The sequence below is a fragment of the Pseudochaenichthys georgianus genome, chromosome 18 (assembly GCF_902827115.2).
Source record: "Pseudochaenichthys georgianus chromosome 18, fPseGeo1.2, whole genome shotgun sequence".
Taxonomy (NCBI): Eukaryota; Metazoa; Chordata; class Actinopteri; order Perciformes; family Channichthyidae; genus Pseudochaenichthys; species Pseudochaenichthys georgianus.
In genome coordinates this window covers 4,893,337-4,914,220 of record NC_047520.1, presented here as the reverse complement: position 1 = coordinate 4,914,220, position 20,884 = coordinate 4,893,337, and the positions used below count along the sequence as shown (strand labels likewise).

At 39.8% G+C, this 20,884-nt stretch overlaps 1 protein-coding gene and 1 long non-coding RNA gene across 2 annotated transcripts; both read left to right on the top strand.

Moving 5' to 3' along the window:
• The first annotated feature begins 5,464 nt into the window (after window positions 1-5,464).
• LOC117463502 (uncharacterized) lies at window positions 5,465-6,035 on the top strand. Its single transcript, XR_004553936.2, has 3 exons — window positions 5,465-5,570; window positions 5,712-5,852; window positions 5,956-6,035. It is a non-coding gene; the product is annotated as an uncharacterized lncRNA (long non-coding RNA).
• Window positions 6,036-17,491: 11,456 nt separating this feature from the next.
• LOC139435781 (uncharacterized) lies at window positions 17,492-20,344 on the top strand (the record flags this gene model as incomplete). Its single annotated transcript, XM_071206638.1, has 2 exons — window positions 17,492-18,162; window positions 18,249-20,344. A coding segment is annotated over one exon (636 nt), but the record flags the coding sequence as incomplete, so codon positions are not given.
• Window positions 20,345-20,884: the final 540 nt, after the last annotated feature.

The window sequence follows — 20,884 nt, the reverse complement described above, 5'->3', positions numbered from 1 at the left end:
GCAGTATTCAGTAGTTTTCAGTAGTTAGTAGTGCAAAAATTAAAACGTAGTGGCATTTACGTAATTGCACATTATCATAGCATTATTAATAATAATACTAATACTAATAATAATAATATAATATAATATTGCACATAGTTATATATAGCTGTGAGTGTAATTGCAAGGATGTTAATTATATAGATATCAGGGCTCTATAAATACAGAACTACGGCAGATATGTAATATGTAATGCAGCCGAACCGTGTATTACAATGCCGTTATGTGATGACTTTCAAAGAGAAAAGCAAGCACACTCGGAATAAGGTATTATTTTATTTTTTTAAAATGTTTTCGGTCTGTTTCCGGTATTTGTTAATGACGATGTGCTCTGAGATGTGAGACTGGAATTGCACAGGGGAAAATAACGTATCTTTAGATGCGGATTTTGTTAAACTAATATGTTTGCGCTGTGGACCAACACTATACATTGCCGGGGAAGGGGGTAGCAATAAAGATAACACCATTAAACAGTTACACAACATAACAGAAATAATATCGATAGCAGCGTCCCTAGCAACCACCTTGGTAACAATGAAAACATTGGACGCAATTTCCTGAAGTAATCTTCGTAATAACTAGCAAACTAAAGATCATGTACATCCACTGCACACATAATCTGAAATAAAAACTCATATTTCTCGCATCAAATGATATCAAAACGCATTTTGATGGCCAAACTAACTTTAAAATAGGCATTTTCCACCGAGAATAGAACGAAGTTCGGCCATGTTTTTTTTCTGCAGGGAGAAATTTGAAGATCACGTGACGTCAAACAGAGCTTATGGTGTAGTCCAAACGATAGCTGGGGATTCTGGGTAGTGTAGTGTCTTCTGCCATCCTTTATTCCGAAAAAAGATTTGTTTCTCCGAATCGAAGGGGAAAAATACAAAAGCATTGCACACAATTTAAACCAATCAATGTTGTGTAATTAACAAGGATAATCTGGTGTTTTTTAGTCGATGAGTAGTGCAGATATCACTGGAAAATCAATCGTCAGTAAGGGGAATACTTACTTCCGGGTGTACAATTTTCCGTTATCCAATGAGAATGGACACTCTCATTGCCTTTAAGGGCAGTCGACACAAACGAATGCCGTGCTTCCATGAGCGTCCATAGAAGCCTATGGACATCCTGGAAAGCTGTAAATGGACGCTAAGGGCCCCCCCCCCCCTTGCGTTGGAAAAAACCGGCAGGGGACTTGACATAATGTCAACATAGGCCGACCTGGGAGTGAGGATGTGTTGCCTGAAGAGAGTCATCTCGGCAGGGCTGGGCGATAATACCTCAAATTATCAAGATTATATTTTTAGGCCATATATAGCACAGTATTTTTAAATCCGTTTCCATTACACCAGTATGAGGATTTATATGTTTAGACATTAAGGGCTATTCATGATGCCCGGGCCTCACCCCACCACTCCTGTGTATCGGTATCAAATCAGAATGATAGAATAGTTACATTAAACTGGGAATCATTTACATCTTACAATATCACGATATCAAATTTTTTTAAATGTCAAAACATTCCCATGACCTTTCAAAGTGGCATTTTCAATTACCATTTCCCTTCAATCAAGCAAAAGAAAAGCAATGCATTGTGTAATCACTAAACACACATGTCCCACATGAATATGGCCAAAATCATATAACAACTATTTTGATTTATGATTCTTCAGTGATTCAAGTGAATTTTTTTTTAAAAATTATTTCTAATGTACAATTAGGACTGCACCATATTTGAAACACTTACATTGTAATATGACATTTTATTCAATAAGCTTAGTATTGCAATATAGTATTGGAAAATCGCTAAAACCTCACTGGCCGCTGTATGGCCGTAAGTTCAGGGTGCGCCTGATTCGTTTTGCCGCTCACGGACAACACATTTTAAACGCCTCTTTGTAAACAGCCCTGGCCCACTCTACCGGTGTTGATAGTCAGCGATTGAATGTGTTATCTGGGCTTTACTGTGTGTTTCTGTGAGAGGTAAAGAGAGCTATGGGAGAGAGCAGCTAAAGCAATAAGCCAAAGCAAGTCTCATTCCGGTTGCTTAAAAACATTTAGAGAAATGTCATCTATCGTATGTAGAGCAGATACGAGTATATCTGATTTTTCGCCCAGCCCTAAAAGCTTGCTGTAACGAACTAACATTATGGGTTATGTTTATTTAAAGATTTTATTCTGAGATTTCATGATATAAGCTTTACAACAACACATCCTACTGTAAAAAGTGTTTGACCATATCATTAGGCTGAATAACCACCTAACTCCACCTTCTCCAGCCATGGACAACAGACTGGTCCTCCTCACTGCCCTGCTGGTGATGCTGTCCTGGATGTCTGTGTGCACCTACGCTCAAAGTGTAACCAATGGAACAGCTGCAACCAATGGAACAGCTGCAACTAATGGAACTGCTGCAACCAATGGAACAGCTGAAACTAATGGAACTGCTGCAACCAATGGAACAGCTGCAACCAATGGAACAGCTGCGACTAATGGAACTGCTGCAACCAATGGAACAGCTGCAACCAATGGAACAGCTGCAACTAATGGAACTGCTGCAACCAATGGAACAGCTGCAACCAATGGAACAGCTGCAACTAATGGAACTGCTGCAACCAATGGAACAGCTGCAACCAATGGAACAGCTGCAACTAATGGAACTGCTGCAACCAATGGAACAGCTGCAACCAATGGAACAGCTGCAACCAATGGAACAGCTTCAACTAATGGAACAGATTCAACCAATGGAACAGCTGCAACCAATGGAACTGCTGCAACTAATGGAACTGCTGCAACCAATGGAACTGCTGCAACCAATGGAACTGATGCAACCAATGGAACAGCTGCAACCAATGGAACAGCTGCAACCAATGGAACAGCTGCAACTAATGGAACTGCTACAACCAATGGAACAGCTGCAACTAATGGAACTGCTGCAACCAATGGAACAGCTTCAACTAATGGAACAGCTGGAACAAATGCAACATCTGCAACCAATGGAACAGCTGCAACCAATGGAACTGCTACAACCAATGGAACAGCTGCAACTAATGGAACTGCTGCAACCAATGGTACAGCTGCAACCAATGGAACAGCTGCAACTAATGGAACTGCTGCAACCAATGGAACAGCTGCAACCAATGGAACAGCTGCAACTAATGGAACTGCTGCAACCAATGGAACAGCTGCAACCAATGGAACAGCTGCAACTAATGGAACTGCTGCAACCAATGGAACAGCTGCAACCAATGGAACAGCTGCAACTAATGGAACAGCTACAACCAATGGAACAGCTGCAACGAATGGAACTGCTGCAACCAATGGAACAGCTGCAACTAATGGAACTGCTGCAACCAATGGAACAGCTGCAACCAATGGAACAGCTGCAACTAATGGAACTGCTGCAACCAATGGAACAGCTGCAACCAATGGGACAGCTTCAACTAATGGAAAAGCTGCAACCAATGGAACTGCTGCAACCAATGGAACAGCTTCAACTAATGGAACAGCTGCAACCAATGGAACTGCTGCAACTAATGGAACTGCTGCAACCAATGGAACAGCTGCAACCAATGGAACAGCTGCAACTAATGGAACTGCTGTAACCAATGGAACAGCTGCAACTAATGGAACTGCTGCAACCAATGGAACAGCTGCAACAAATGGAACAGCTGCAACTAATGGAACTGCTGCAACCAATGGAACAGCTGCAACTAATGGAACTGCTGCAACCAATGGAACAGCTGCAACCAATGGAACAGCTGCAACTAATGGAACTGCTACAACCAACGGAACATCTGCAACCAATGGAACTGCTGCAACCAATGGAACAGCTTCAACTAATGGAACGGCTGGAACAAATACAACATCTGCAACCAATGGAACTGCTGCAACCAATGGAACAGCTGCAACCAATGGAACAGCTTCAACTAATGGAACAGCTGCAACCAATGGAACAGCTGCAACTAATGGAACAGCTGCAACCAATGGAACTGCTGCAACCAATGGAACAGCTGCAACCAATGGAACTGCTGCAACCAATGGAACAGCTTCAACTAATGGAACAGCTGCAACCAATGGAACAGCTGCAACTAATGGAACAGCTGCAACCAATGGAACTGCTGCAACCAATGGAACAGCTGCAACCAATGGAACTGCTGCAACCAATGGAACAGCTTCAACTAATGGAACAGCTGCAACCAATGGAACTGCTGCAACCAATGGAACAGCTGCAACCAATGGAACAGCTGCAACCAATGGAACGGCTGGAACAAATGCAACATCTGCAACCAATGGAATAGCTGCAACTAATGGAACAGCTGCAACCAATGGAACTGCTGCAACCAATGGAACAGCTGCAACCAATGGAACTGCTGCAACCAATGGAACAGCTTCAACTAATGGAACAGCTGCAACCAATGGAACTGCTGCAACCAATGGAACATCTGGATCCAATGGAACAACTGTAACCAATGGAACAGCCCCACCAATAATGCCTAACACAACAGTGACAGAACTTATGGTAAATAAAGCTAAACAAAAGAGCGTTGTGGAATAGATTGTTGAAAATCATTAAGGTTACATTTTTTCTCCCACTAAAAATATATATCTCATTCCTTTACAGACACCTATCAACAGGGCAGACTGCGGGACTGGGCAGCTCTGTGCCGCTGAGCCCTCGGACTGCGACCCCTCAACAAGTTCATCATGTTTCTTTCTGTCTGCCAAGCAGAGCAGCGGCAGAAACTTTGATATTGGGCTTTCAGGAGAGTCCGATGGCTATCTTGCTGCCACCCTGTCACTCGACAACATACTGGTATGTCAGGTTATGTCCCACACTTGTAGATTTAAATACCACTAAGTATAACCCACAGCTACTGAAATAGTTTGTTTGAATTCTTCTTTCGAAAAGTTACAATTTTTGTTTTTCTCCACAGGGAGGTAATGACACAACCTACGTGTGTGCAAACAAAAATGGTGTTGTTAAATTCTTTGGAGCTGTCCTCAACAATGGCAAGCTGACTCTGAGAGAGGTGAGTAAAATCCAAGAGCATGAATTAGACTTTATAGCAGCTGAGTGGAACGCTCATGAACTGCCACATCATTGTTGTCTACTTTGTGAACAAAGACACAAATTATGTGGTCTGAAGCCGATTTATATGTCTTTAATAACACGTTATTTTATTTTTGTTCTACGTCAAATACTGAACAGATAGTTCAAATGCTATGCTTAAATCAGTATGCATTAAATGCCACATATCTAGCCTTTTTTAGCGTGTAGCTCAGGCAATACAATTGCAAATTCTAATTTAAACCATCACCATTTGCATGGCATAAAAATACTGAAACCCAGCTTTCTTTTTTGTCATCTGTTACCGTCTTTGCTCTGCAGCTTCCTGTGGATTCCGTGAAGGGCAAAATCACTGGAAGAAAAATCCAGTGCTCATTTTCCGCCACTGTACCGGACCAGATTACTAGAGTAGCCCAGTTTTCGGTCGCAATCTCCACAGGAACTTTCAACAGCTGTAAGCCTACCAAACAGAGATACACATTCACACATCAAACAGTCAACTAAGATCAACTGTCACAGAGACTCACAAATAATAGATACATATCTTTTCATGTTCAAAAAATATATATCTAATATCTTTTGCTTCAACCCACAGCTACTGATGCTCTTGGGGACCCCAGCACCCAATTAAAAAGTCCACTTGTAAACCTGGCAAATCCTAACACCACTGTCACCAATGAGCTTGCCACCAACACAAGTAGCCATGCCATTACAATCCAGCAATCTCTGACCCAAGGTAGGCAAAAGAGATAGAGATGTTGTCCTGAGGAGATTTTAAAACATGTAGTAAATGTAATGCGTGTACACAAAGCCTAACACATTATTTGTTTCCCATCTAGCTCTGCTGTTCACTGTTGGTGTGCTTGGTCTGACCGTGCTATGAGGAAACTGACAACTCTGAAAGTCAAGTCAACACCATAACTACATTATTCGTCTTAGTGTGCTACTGAATATAATCATCTCTCAGGAGGTTGACTATAAACAGTGCATCCTTCCCAGATTATTAAAATCATGATTCATTATGTTTCAATTTACTGGCAGGCGAGGGCAGGAATGGTGGAGGTCGGTCAATCTTCCAAAGCCTTCTAACGGCTCTGAAACAAAACAAGTCAATTCATTGTTAGTTTAATGTGTAATCAAGTTGTAATGTATTGTTTTAACCATAGGAGTGCTGGATTTCCTTCATACATGTAAACCTTATTGAAAACAAATATATTGACTCTCTGCCTAGAATGAAAATCAGTCTTTGAATGATTTGAATGGGTATAGATGTGAAGAAATATTACAATTAATTACAATTAATGTGTTTCTGATGACGTGCACAACAGCAGCCATGTTTTTCTTCTTCTGTCACTCATGCAAATGGCAGACACGTGTTTGATTAATATTATTGTTGTTATTTTTATTTTCTGTGAATGTACATATCGTTAAAAATTCAAGTGGAATTTGAACATTGTATCATGTAACAATTGACGTCGATTTTTTTATCGCATTTTTGGAAATAAATATTCAATGAAAGCTGAAATGTTATTTAGTCAACCAAGGTATTAAAACATTTTTTTTAAATACACTAAGAAGAGAATAGCAGCTGATTTAGAAGCAGTTAAAGAGATAACTATTATTAAAGAACTGACCACTTTAATAAATGTTCAACAATTTGCCAACATGCTTGTGAACATTCATTTTACAGCACTGCAAAAATATTGAACCCTGAATGTTTTAAAAATCCACCAGTGCCTGAACCTAATAAAAAGAAAATAAAAAAAATTAATATGGACTTTATAACTTCAGTTAAAAAAATATAGGGAAAATAGTGAACAAGCTTAATATTTAAAAGAAAATGTATAAACATTAAAATGTATAGCCTCAATGTCCTGAAATAGCTGAATAATGTAATAGTTGAATGGTTTCTGCAGCTGAAAGTAGGCTGAAGGAGTTAGATATTAAATGTAAGTAGTATTTAATGAATGTGTATTAAGAAGAGAAAATAAAGTCAAAAGCAGCAGAATATTTTAACTGCAAACTTTTCGACTAAAACCATATGTCACCAATAATGTATAAAATATGTGGAACATGTGAAGTGAGTATGAAGTCTCCATCAGACTGAAAATAATAGGCTGAGAAAATCTGTGTGTTCGTGTTTGAGGTGACGAGTCGACGTTATCAAACACCTGTGTGTGTAAGCCATGGATGTATAATAAGAACTGGATACAGCGTGGGAGGCGGGGCCTCGTTCATTCCTATGAGAGTTGCTCATTGGCGCATGAAGACAAAATGGCCCAACTTTTGAGAGAGCGAAACGTCAAGAAAGTATTCATATAATCATATAATCCGTTCTTATTGTGCATCCATGGGTAAAGGTAAAACGCATGTACTGAACACGTCATATGAACGTGCCGGGCGGTGTGGTCCCGTGGGTTAGATCCGCATTCAGAATGCTGAGGAAAATAACTCTCAGAATATCGTTATTAGCGCATTTTACAACTTGAGGACCGAATGTTTTTAATAAGGGCTATACAAATGTTCATACTGGGTAGTTTATTTAGTTTAAATAAAATTATCCAATGATTTACAGACGTCTCTTTCCCAATTTTAGTCAATGGGAAAAAGTCTTTCGGGGCCCAGCGACCGATACGGAAGTGTAGTACCGCCGTTCGCCCACAACGAATATTTTCCTCACGGCCCCTACACACGGCGGCGTGCGTTGCCGCTTGGCGGGTGGGCGTGTCTTGAGCTTGGGGAGTCAACGCGAGCAGCCCGACCAACAACCAACCACATGAATGTCCCGCCCCGGACATACAAAGCGAAGCATTCATGCTACATCCATGCTGGCTAAATATACTGTCTATGCTTGCTAGCTGTCCATTCAAACGAAATACACTGGATATAAACTCCCCAAACAAGCGAAAACCTACCAGTTTCCCCCACTGTCTCTGCCACCTCCCCCCATGCCTGGCTCCTCCGGTTTGTATCCCTGTATGTTCCCTACCGCCACGATCATTTTCTCCTCCTTTTGTTGGCATATGGGAAATAACTGCGGTCTGGCTCTCCCAACATACACCCGGTTTGATTGGCTACTGCTTGTACTGTCAGATTTACATACGAGGGATTTGATTGGCTGACACCTCCGTCGAGGCGGCAAAAGTAGAACATTGCTCTACTTTTGCAGCGAGCACCTCGAGAGAAGCTACGCTTTGCTCCCACAATGCAGTTCGGCGAATCGTGACGTCACCCCATTCAAAGTGAATGGGCAGAAGCGTTGAAGTGGCAACGCACGCCGCCATGTGTAGGGGCCGTCAGAGTCCAGCGCACTTCCTGGGGGCTTGGTGTAAGCCCAGAGATCAAAGGTTACCATGGTGATTTGCAGTGAAAGGAGAGTCTTTCCATTGATCTGAATGAGAGATAAACCTCTTACATTTCTAACTATAGTTTAAAAACGGTAGCTGATTTCGGTAAAATGTCAACACGTGCAGCATCGATCTCAGGACCCTGACGAGCGTCTGAGTCTACTGTTTGTGTACTTTCGGGTCAATAATGTGGCATTTTTGGCAGATTTACTAAAAGGTGTGCAGATGCTGCTCTCAGGATAGATCAGGCTGAATTTACAAGGGGGTCATGTTGAAAGTATTTGTCACTTCATGCCCTCAAGAGGCATTTTGTTTAATTTGTTTTGCTTAATTGTTCAACGTAAGAGAGGTTTTCCTACATTTCAAGCATATCATTATGTCCAAGGAGTGTAGGGTTTGGGAGTTATGGCAGGTTTAAAAAAATAAATTGGGCAAATTTCAAGCTCTCCTACACTCTGTTTTGAGATCAAAGCACTTAATGAGCTGCGCAATACCCACTAATGTTAAAATCTGAAGAAAGCCTCTTTACCAAGCTCCAAACTAAGTTAAATATCTCAAAACATGTAAAATATATATAAATCTGAAGAACAAGTTTTATAGCTGAAGGTCTTGTGATCATTTTAAAGTTGGAATGACGTCTCTAGCTTAAAGTATGTGGAAGGAGAAGCATTTGGCGCAAGGTGTAGGTAAAAGAGGAGTTGAAGGTTCCTCCCATTGAGTTACATTGAGTTTAAAAAGCTGAATATTTTAAAAACTATAAAATATTTGGAAAAAGTTGAAAGCTTGTGCATCATGTGCTGAAAAGGCTGAATATTTTGGATATTTGAATGGTTTCTGTAGCTGAAAGTAGGCTAAAGTTATTTGACGGCAAAATATCGGTTGAAATAAGAAGAAGAAGATTAAAGAAACAGAATAACTAGAAAATGCATTTCCTGCTGAAAATGCGTGTGAATGCTTTAACAACTTCCTATATCAGGATATGGAGATAAAAGCAAGATATCTTAAACAAAATTATTATGAATTAGGCCCCAAAGCTACAGTACAAAGTTGTTGGCAAGATGATTACGAAAGCAGCAGGCAGCAATCACAGTCAACAAACTACATGACCCTAAAACAAATCAACCTAAATATGAACCCAAAGAAATTGAAAATATTTGTTGACATTATTACAAAGATCTTTACATGCAAACGTCAACAACAAATCATATGCGTACAAAGTCATTCCTAGACTCACTGGATCTACCCTCTAGGTAAAGTTCAAAATGAACGTATAACAGCAAAGATAACTATAGATGAAATCCATTATGCAATCGGAAAACTGAAAACAAACAAAGTTCCAGGTAGTGATGGATTCCCATCTGAGTGGTACAAAAAACTAGAAAAGAACTGTCTCCACTGCTACTAGGTGCCTTTAATTGGATCATGTCAAAAGAGGATACTCTCCCCTCATGGAAAGAAGCAATCATTACAGTTATCCCCAAACCACTAAAAGATAAAGAATTTTGCCAAAATTATAGACCAATCTCAATTCTTAATGTTGATTACAAGCTCGACACTACGATACTTTCAAACAGGCTTCAAACAATAGTACCAGACCTCATAGATGAGGACCAAACAGGCTTTGTTTCAGGTAGACAGACGCATGATAATATCAGAAGAACGTTACACATCATACATAGAATACAAAAAAATAAAATACCAGCAGCACTGATTAGTCTCGATGCGGAAAAAGCATTTGACAGGGTCAATTGGGAATTTTTACATCTAACATTAGAGAAATTTGGATTCCGTAATAAAACAATTAAATGCATGAAGTCTATTTATAACAAACCAACAGCTCGAGTTAAAGTTAATGGCTTACTTACAGACAGATTTACATTGGCAAGAGGAACTAGACTGTTGACTCTATATAGAACCATTAGCCCAAATGATCAGACAGGAAAGTGCAATAGCAGGAATAGACATTAGTCAACAAAATCATGTTATTAGCCTTTTCGCAGACGACGTCATGATCATGCTGAAATATCCAGTAAGCTCCTTTATAAAGCTAATGCAAATTATGGAACAATTTGGTGAATATTCAGGATACAAAGTAAAATCCTTATGTTTAACTGCGCTCCAAATCAAAAACTAAAATAATTAAATGTAAACTGGGAAGCTAAATCAATGAAATACTTAGGAGTAAACATAACCGAAAATTTAGCAAAAATACCTAGGATAAGATATACCACACTGCAATAGCCTAAAGAAAAAGGGGGACTGGCACTTCCAAACCTAAAGGAATATTATCATGCAGCACAACTACGTCCTCTCATTTATTGGTGCAACTCCGATTATATAGCCCACTGGAAAGACATCGAAATACTTACTTATGACTGAGTCCCCAATTCAACCATTCATAGGGCAAAGAGAAATGCCTCCCCATATTAAAGAAAAGGGAGACCTAGACCCAATAACAACATTTACACTCGAAACATTGTATTCTATCATTAAACAATTTAATGGGAAGGGAACTTGGACTATTAGACTGGATAGCCTATGACAAAGGATTCAAACTAGGAAGCTATGACTGTAGATTCACGCAATGGACAGAAAAGGGTTTAACAGCCATATGCACGGTTATCTAGAAGAGAGAAATGAGAAGCTTTCAAGACCTGAAAAACCTCTTTGACTTAGAAAACAAAGACTTATTCAGACATATGCAAATGAGGGACTACTATACAAAAAAGGTAAGAAAAATGAAAATGACATACAACCTATTGTAAATGAACCAGGACTTCAGTGCTGGATTGAGACAGGGCGGAGTCTGGGGAAGAATGCAGTCCGACCGGGCGATGTTTTTTATGTGGGGTGCAGATGAGAGGGAGCTGTCCAGAATGACACCAAGATGTTGTGTTTGAGTTGTGCTCTTGATAAGCCATTACAACAGTAAAATAAGGCACCGGCCACACGAGGACGAAAACGGCTAAACGCATAGGATTAACGCAAACACAATCGCAAAAAAGCTTCCGTCCACACGCAATATTCACCGGATAGTAGGCGTGTTTGAGACGCATTGCGGCTCGCCTCGAAAGTAGATGAGAATAGCCGATCGCAGCCGGGGGAGGTCTCAAAAAGCTGGCCTGAAGTCGGACAGCTCGGAGTCGGCTTCGTCTTCTTCTTCTCTCGGTTTTTTGCAAACAACTTTAAGGTGCATACCGCCACCTCCGGAGTCGGCTTGACTCGGTTTGCATTTATAAAGAATGCACACGTGTTTAATCGTTAATGTCAGATATGTACTAAGTAAATACATGTACATTTGTTCCTGCTCAAGATTAGATTCAACTTTATTGTTATTGCACATATTACAGGTACTGAGACAACGAAATGCAGTTTAGCTTCTAACCAGGTGCAACAAGCAGTGAAGTGGAAAGTAATGTACACAATCCACAAAATAACATATAGAATTAATTGAATGATGAATAAACAGTGGGGTATGAATACACTAGATATCAGCCTGTGAGCAGTATGAACAGTGTGTATGAATATGCTAAGATATATAAAGTATGAAAACGGTAAGCAGTATAGTATAACATATATAGATATTAATTTCATGATGATAAACATTGTGGAACAATGATGAAAAATAGGAATGGATGTGGCGACGTAAAACTGACACAAAACAACAACAAACGTTTGCCAGCCAATTGGAGAGTTTCATCAGCAGCACGTGGTAAAAACCACCAATGAGCGCTCAGCTCGAGATACCAGCGAGCCGTTTCCCATCAAGCATTTCGTTCCGCAGCCCGTGGAGAGGAACTCCGAGTGTGCTTGCTTTTCTCTTTGAAAGTCATCACATAACGGCATTGTAATACACGGTTCGGCTGCATTAAATATTATATATCTGCCGTAGTTCTGTATTTATAGAGCCCTAATGAGAAGACAAACATGAGGAACTGAAAACGTGACGTGGATCATAAATATGTCAGCCATTAAACAACATCTTCCATTTCTTTTCCCACAATGCGTCTCCTTGCAGTATCAACACTAATTCGGCTGACTTTTATATTTGATCCAATTGGTAGATAGGCTGTATTTACACCATAAAGGTGCACAGCTGATATAAAGGGACACCTGGTGGTTAAAGCATGTTATTGAATTTCATTATTTTTATTATTAGATATTAATAGGATCCCTATAAAGTATATTCATTACTCGTTATTCTCTACTAATAGTTAATTAAAGACTGTATATAATGACTATTTTGCACATCCCGTTCAAGATTTCAAGATCTTCTAAGGTTTATTGACATATCATATAGGCCTACACAACTGTGGTGTAGTTCTGCCCTGAATGAAAAACTTGGGTCGCAGGTTCCTCAATAGTGCATTACAAGACATCTATCAATATGTGTGCATACCTCCAGCAATGTTAACTATGTTGAAGCACTTATTTTAACTGATATTATACATAATGTATTATACTCTTATAAGATGTATGTAGATATTTCATCTCCGGCCTTGTCAGGTATTGAACAATCAATAAATAAAGAACACAGAATTGTTAAATATAAAACACAACATTTGTGTGATTATACTAAATGATTTACAAATAAACACCACTGCATATTTACAACTGTTACACATGCTGATGTAACGCAAATGTTCCAACTTGGGATCAATAAAGTATATCTTATCTTAAGCTGATCGATGGCTACTGCCATATTTGCAAAATGTGCCTCTGAACCTTGACAAGTGCATGTTTCAGGCTTATCAATTAATGTAATGTAATGTTATCAATTCACAACAAGGGTCACAAACATAATACCAGCTGTTAAATAAAGCTCTTCTGACCTTAGCTGGCATGTGTGTATATATATGTATATATATATGGGCACGAGCAATTTTCACCCATTTATTAATTATATGTTTTAAATGTGAGTGTTTCCTATCCCCTAAACCTCCAGGGATGTACACAGTTTAATACTGGCAACTTCTTATTATGGGAAATACGAAAACGTCTTTTAAAACTACAACTCCCAGTAGAGACGTGCCATAGATAGAGAACATGTTGCGAAACAGAATAGCCAGCATGTGTAGTTCTGGGGACGGGTTGGGGGAGGGGGGGACGCGGTGGACCCGTTCAAATCCAGTTCTGGACAGTCTGCCGTGGTTCCATCCCATTTCAAGTGCTGTTCGAGAATCGGCTTAACCCTCGGAGCACACTCTCCAATCACAGAGCTTGAGGACTATCACGGGTTTGTCAAACAGAGCACATGGTGTAGTCCAAACGATAGCTGGAGATTCTGGGTAGTGTAGTGTCTTCTGCCATCCTTTACTCCGAAAAAATATTTGTTTCTCCGAATCGAAGGGGAAAGATACAAAAGCATTGCACACAATTTAAACCAATCAATGTTGTGTAATTAACAAGGATAATCTGGTGTTTTTTAGTAGTGCAGATATCACTGTAAAATCAATCGACAGTAAGAGGAGTACTTACTTCCGGGTGTACAATTCTCCGTTATCCAATGAGAATGGACGCTCACATTGCCTTTCAGGGCAGCCGACACAAACGAATGCCGTGCTTCCATGAGCGTCAAATCCCGCCGCAGATGGGAATACATTGCAATCAGTTGAAAGCTATTTGCGTCCCTTTATGAAGCTGAAGGAGCCTAGGAGCGTCACAACTGCACGCCACGGACACTGACCAAACGTCGCTCCTGGACGATTATGGAGTGAGAGTGTGTTGGTTTCATGCAGCAGCTGATCCAGTAATGAGTGACCCGGCCGACAGTAAAAATAAACATATTTATAACTAGTTTAGGTAGTTTGAGAGGTGTCTCCGTCCTGTCAGATTAGACTTCACTCGCGTTTAGGTCCATATCGAGAGAAAGATAAATAATCTGAATTCAGTGTGCCGTTTACTTTGACGCGGTGGTGAGCAGCAGAGGTGGGGAGAGGCGGGGCTATTGCCTCATCATTATCAGAAAATGATCATATAGGGCGTACACACGGAGCCGTTGGACCCCCCAGAGCGTTGCGTATGCCGTTCTATCCACCTTGGGAACCGTTATCGTTTCCGCAGTCGTTTAGTGCCGTATTCGGTCATCCTCGTGTGGCCGAACGGTCTATATGACACTAAACAGTAATGCAAACGACCGTTTTCGTCCTCGTGTGGCCGGGCTCTAGTGTCTCCTGTGCACCAAAACATTCCCATCTGTTATGGAAAAAGAAAGTATTCCAAAAGTATTCTAAAAGTAATTTGAATACGTAACTTTTTTAAGACACGTAACTGTATTCAGATTCTGATTACTTTCAGAGCCGTGTATTCAGTATTCAGGAACTAATTACATTTACAAAGTAACCCTCCCAACCCTGGTCACCAGTCTCATGTCCGGCTTCATATCCGTGCAATTTTCCACAGGCACACTCACACACACTCTGATGCTCTCAGAGATATTTGCACTGGGGGTGGTTTGTATGGAGAGCTCACTGAAGGGATCTGAATAGCAAGTGCTTAGCTAAAACATAGTGTTTTGACCATAAGAATAGGCACATTTTCTCTTATCATTGTATTATAATAATAAAAATTCTTTGTGCTCAATTCTTATTATTAACATACCATTTTGGAGGTGCAACTGGATTTTTAATTTTCGGATTGAATATTGAATTAAAATTGGGACCCTGTGAAACCTAATTGTGGCAATTAAAAAATCTCATTGTGAGGCTGAATAAACACACACATATTAGACAACATTTTCTCCGTGACTGAAATCTTCCAGGAAACACATACCAACAACGAACCCTGATGTATGAGACTCAAACCCTGAGCATTATGTGTACTATTTAAAACTTATTTATAATAACCAGGATGTTGCTTTGCATGACACATATCATAAAAGAGAGCCATGTAGAAAGAAAGACCTTGCACAATGCACACGGTAACAGAAAGATTGTTATCTTTTCTTTATAATGTCAATAATGAACTGGGATCCCTCAAGGAAGTAATGCTATTAGAAACCAGATTCTAGCAGTCAGAGAGGCTGCTGCTCATAACCAATTGCCCCTTGCGGGATTAATAAAGTTGTTGATTGATTGATTGATTGATTGATTGATTGATTGATTGATTGATTGATTGATTGATTGATTGATTGAGAGGTAAGGTGCAATGACAACGCAACAGCTCCATCAATTACATCATACCTGCTCTTAAGCACTTATTCTCCTATTCCCAGCCACACCTTCTACAAACACCATCCATGATGATGGAGAAGTAATTGTTTTCTTGTCTTCGATATCTGGACTTGTCCCAACCCTCTTTGGTTTAAATAGCGGGACGGAGGGAACAGGTGTCACATCTTTAGCTGGGATCCTGCAAGGAACATCCTAAGGGCAAAAATACCATTGGTAACATCTGAGACTATAACTACACAAGACCGTGGAACTGAGCATCCTTTTGTTTTCGCCGTATTGCACTGATCGTTGGAACAGCAGAGAAAAGGTAGGCTAAAACAATGCACCCTGATATCTATTACTCCTGGAGGAACTCTTTTAATGGAATTTTACTTTAATTTAAGTGTCTTTTGAAGTAAATACTTAAAATGTACAGCCCAATGACAATTTTTGATATTTACATTGTTTAGAGGAAAATAAGAAATATTATGAGCCATTGGTGATTGTTATGAGAATTTGTAGTCATATAAAGTCAAAATTATTATAATAAATGTATTTATTAATTTAATTTTGTATGAAATACATAAGAGGTAAAAGATAACTTATATATTTACATTTTAAAAAGACTACATTTTATTCATTTTTTGTAGAATACTGCTTTTAATTAGTAGTTAGTTGCAGTACAGCAGGCTAAACAATTGTTTTAATATTTTTTATTTGAAATTTAAGTTTAAATTAATCATGTGTAGGATTCAATGTTTGCTCATTCAAAGATAGAGACAAACAATTCTAAGTTACTTTAAAAAGTGAAGTTATTCAAAAATATATATAAATGTAGTTGTTTAAAAAATTAAAAAATTAAAAAGTATTATGAGCCATTGGTGATTGTTATGAGAATATTTAGTCATATAAAGTCAAATATATTATAACAAATGTATTTTTTTTTGTATCCTCAATTTTCATAGTTGTCAGTTAAAATAACTAAAAAACAGAGTGAGCTTAAAGGTGGGGTAGGTACATTTGAGAAACCGGCTCGAGGTCGCTAGAATTTGAAAATACACAACCGGAGAAAATCTGCCACTTCCTCACAGAGCCCCTCCTCCAACACACACGAACGCGCACATGACCAATGAGGGCACGAGTTAAGTTTGTGCCCCGATGGAAGGCTGACAGGCAGGTAGGCCATCCAATCCGTTTAGTTGGTTGTACTTTTTACAGTATTACGGCTTCTACAGATGACGTTTTGTTATGGATTTTTTGTCAAAGCACTTCAGATATTCCTTGCTATCGGGATGTTAAGAGCATTCCATGGAATATAACAAAAAGTGTATCTCGAGCCGGTTTCTGAAACTTACCTACCCCACCTTTAAGTTAGAGATGATCTTTGGTGTTAATTTAAATGCATTTTACAATGAATAAAGTCAAATGATTGGTTAACATATTATTTATTAACCTTTTTATTACACTAAATAAGTTAACTTCGACATCTAAGGGTGCTACCACAGAGTGTTTCATTTTACGATTTAACTGAATCACCACCTTACTCCACCTGTTCCAGCCATGGACAACAGACTGGTTTTCCTCACTGCCCTGCTAGTGACGCTGTCCTGGATGTCAGTGGGCACCTACGCAACTACAACAGCAGCAGCGACAACGACAACAGCAGCAGCGACAACAGCAGCAGCGACAACGACAACAGCAGCAGCGAAAACGACAACAGCAGCAGCGACAACTACAACAGCAGCAGCGACAACTACAACAGCAGCAGCGACAACAGCTGCAGCGACAATTACAACAGCAGCAGCGACAACAGCAGCAGCGACAAAAGCAGCGTCAGCGGCTGCAGCGACAACAGCAGCAGCTGCAGCGACAACTACAACAGCAGCAGCGACAACTACAACAGCTGCAGCGACAACAGCAGCAGCAACAAAAGCTGCAGCGACAACAGCAGCAGCAACAAAAGCTGCAGCGACAACAGCAGCAGCAACAAAAGCAGCAGCGACAACAGCTGCAGCGACAAAAGCAGCGACAGTGGCTGCAGCGACAACAGCAGCAGCGACAACAGCTGCAGCGACAACAGCAGCAGCAACAAAAGCTGCAGCGACAACAGCAGCAGCGACAAAAGCAGCGACAGTGGCTGCAGCGACAACAGCAGCAGCGACAACAGCTGCAGCGACAACAGCAGCAGCAACAAAAGCTGCAGCGACAACAGCAGCAGCGACAAAAACAGCGACAGTGGCTGCAGCGACAACAGCAGCAGCGACAACAGCTGCAGCGACAACAGCAGCAGCAACAAAAGCTGCAGCGACAAAAGCTGCAGCGACAACAGCAGCAGCGACAAAAACAGCGACACCGGCTGCAGCGACAACAGCAGCAGCGACAACAGCTGCAGCGACAACAAAACCAGCAGGAGCTACAACAGCAGCGGCTACAACAAAACCAACAGCGGCTACAACAAAACCAGCAGGGGCTACAACAAATCCAGCAGGGGCTACAACCCCCACCATTACTAGCCATGCCATTACAATCCAGCAATCTCTGACCCAAGGTAAATCAAAAAGATGGGGTTGATAACCTGAAGAGATCAAATGTTTTAAAAACAAAGCCTAATACATGATTTTTTTTTTCCTGTAGCTCTGCTGATCACTGTTGGTGTGCTTGTTCTGACCGTGCTCTGAGGAAACTGACAAGTCCAAGAGTCAAGACAAGACAACCATTTTCCGTCTTAGCGTGCTACTGAATATAATCATCTCTCACGAAAAAGCAGTTTCCAACATTTGAATCTGAGCCTTTGGCAGTATCTACATTTTTGGTATAGGCCTATTTTAAAAGTATTGATCTAACTTGACTTATTCTTACTTTTTTTATTCAGGGGAAAATTTAGAATATCAAAAGGCTACTAAATGTATATGAGAATATGTATTTTTAAATCTAATGTAGTCGACCAAGTGTGTCTCACACACCTACCTTTGTTTTTGATGAATGTGTTGCAAATATGCAAAAAAGAGGATATTAGCTGATTTAAAAGTAGTTAAAGAGATAACTAGTATTTCCAACACACTCTCACTCCATAATCGTCCAGGAGCGACGTTTGGTCAGTGTCCGTGGCGTGCAGTTGTGACGCTCCTAGGCTCCTTCAGCTTCATAAAGGGACGCAAATAGCTTTCAACTGATTGCAATGTATTCCCATCTGCGTCGGGATTTGACGCTCATGGAAGCACGGCATTCGTTTGTGTCGACTGCGGGCGGGTCATTCCAGAATTGGAGGACATTTCATACCCCCCATATAAAAAATCTAATAATCCATGCCCAAAAAGCTAAAAGATGCCCTTGTTGTGTTAAACATACTTGTCTTGAGACAAAATGTATATAAAGTTGTAGAAAAAGTGGTTTCAAAATATTATTTAAATTATCAAATAGCTCTCGAACATCCCCTAAAATCGCATTTTTCTCTTGTCCCCGCTTCTTGGTGACCAACTTACAAGTCAAATATAACATTTAAAATAGGGATTTTATTTAGTTTTTTTGGTATTATTCTATTGATATATGTCTCTTGTAATGGTAAAATCAATTTGTTAAATCATAAACATATTTTAGATAACAGTAATTTTGCACAGAAGGTGTGTCCCTCAACATGCGTTCAACCCTGTTACCCAAACCTTTTTAGATTGGCACAGGAAGTGAAAAAACTGTAAGTCAGATGACACATCTGCAAGCCATGTGCTAGTGCCATGGGTAGACCAAAACTAAGTCCTCTCTTTTATTTTTCATATTTTTACAATCTTTTCAGTCTTAAAAGAGTGTGGCACTCTGACCCACTCAACCCTGTTACTGATATTATCAGAATAAAGCATATTCATGTAAAAGTTATCTTTCTTGCATTAGATATCCAAGTTTGTCCTTGCCTTGAAAGTAGCATTACATGCTACATCTAGCAATAATTCCTGAGGTTAAAGCTCAAATTAGTATTGATTTTCAACCCTGTTACTATAATTAGAGTAACAGGGGTAATTCTTCATTGGAAAATATGAATTTGATGCCTAGCTGGGCAAATCACTTTTTTTGATGGTTTATTGTCTGTTTTTCCTAAATACATTAAATAAAAGTTCATTTGTGTCTAAATTGTCCTCCAATTCTGGAATGACTAATGTGAGCGTCCATTCCCATTGGATAACGGAGAATTGTACACCCGGAAGTAAGTATTCCCCTTACTGTCGATTGATTTTACCGTGACATCTGCACTACTCATCGACTAAAAAACACCAGATTATCCTTGTTAATTACACAACATTGATTGGTTTAAATTGTGTGTAATGCTTTTGTATTTTTCCCCTTCGATTCGGAGAAACAAATATTTTTTCGGAGTAAAGGATGGCAGAAGACACTACACTACCCAGAATCCCCAGCTATCGTTAAGACTACACCATGTGCTCTGTTTGACAAACCCCGTGATTAGTTCTCAAGCTCTGTGATTGGTTGACCTCCAACTGCATTCCATTATGAAAAAAAAGGTTTCGTAAAAGATAAAATCATACTTTATTCAACAGTGCTTGCTTTACTCTTTGAAAGTCATCACATGAATGCATTGTAATAAATGGTTCGGCTGCATTAAATATATTACACATCTGTCGTATTTATATTTATTTATCTACAGAGATCGGGCTCAGAATAGACCGGAAACTATTCTTTTACCGTTCTGTTTGAATTTCACAATAAAGTTAGTAGTAATATTTTGTTTTGATATTATTGTTTTTTATGAACTACTAGACCGCTGGGTCATGTTAAGACCATCTTTTCTGTGTTGCTGTGGGGTTTTTCCACCGCTTTTGTGTTACAAATATCAAAACAATAACTGTAGTGGCAATATTGTCCAAAGAAAATCCATGTTCAAAGGCCACTTAGTCTAGGAGGCGAGCTCGAGTATTGACTCGCGTATATTCAAAAAATCAGATACCTTGCTCGTTCCATTCAGGTGCTTTATTGAGAGGTTCAATAGATCAGCTGGCGGCCCACTGCCGACGTGCAACATGTGCATGGTATTTAAACAAATAAACAAACAAGATCCCTTGGTCATACGGATGTGTGCGGTCAAAAACTTTTTCCAACTGCCTCTCTAGACTTCCTGCTGTGTCATGCTGGCAGCGTCATTTATACCTGAGCACGCCCCTACTATTGCTTTGTATAAATAATAACAAAACATAAACTAGAGCTGTCCATAAGCAAGATGACACGTTACAAAAACAGTAAAATAATAATTCATAGTTATTCAG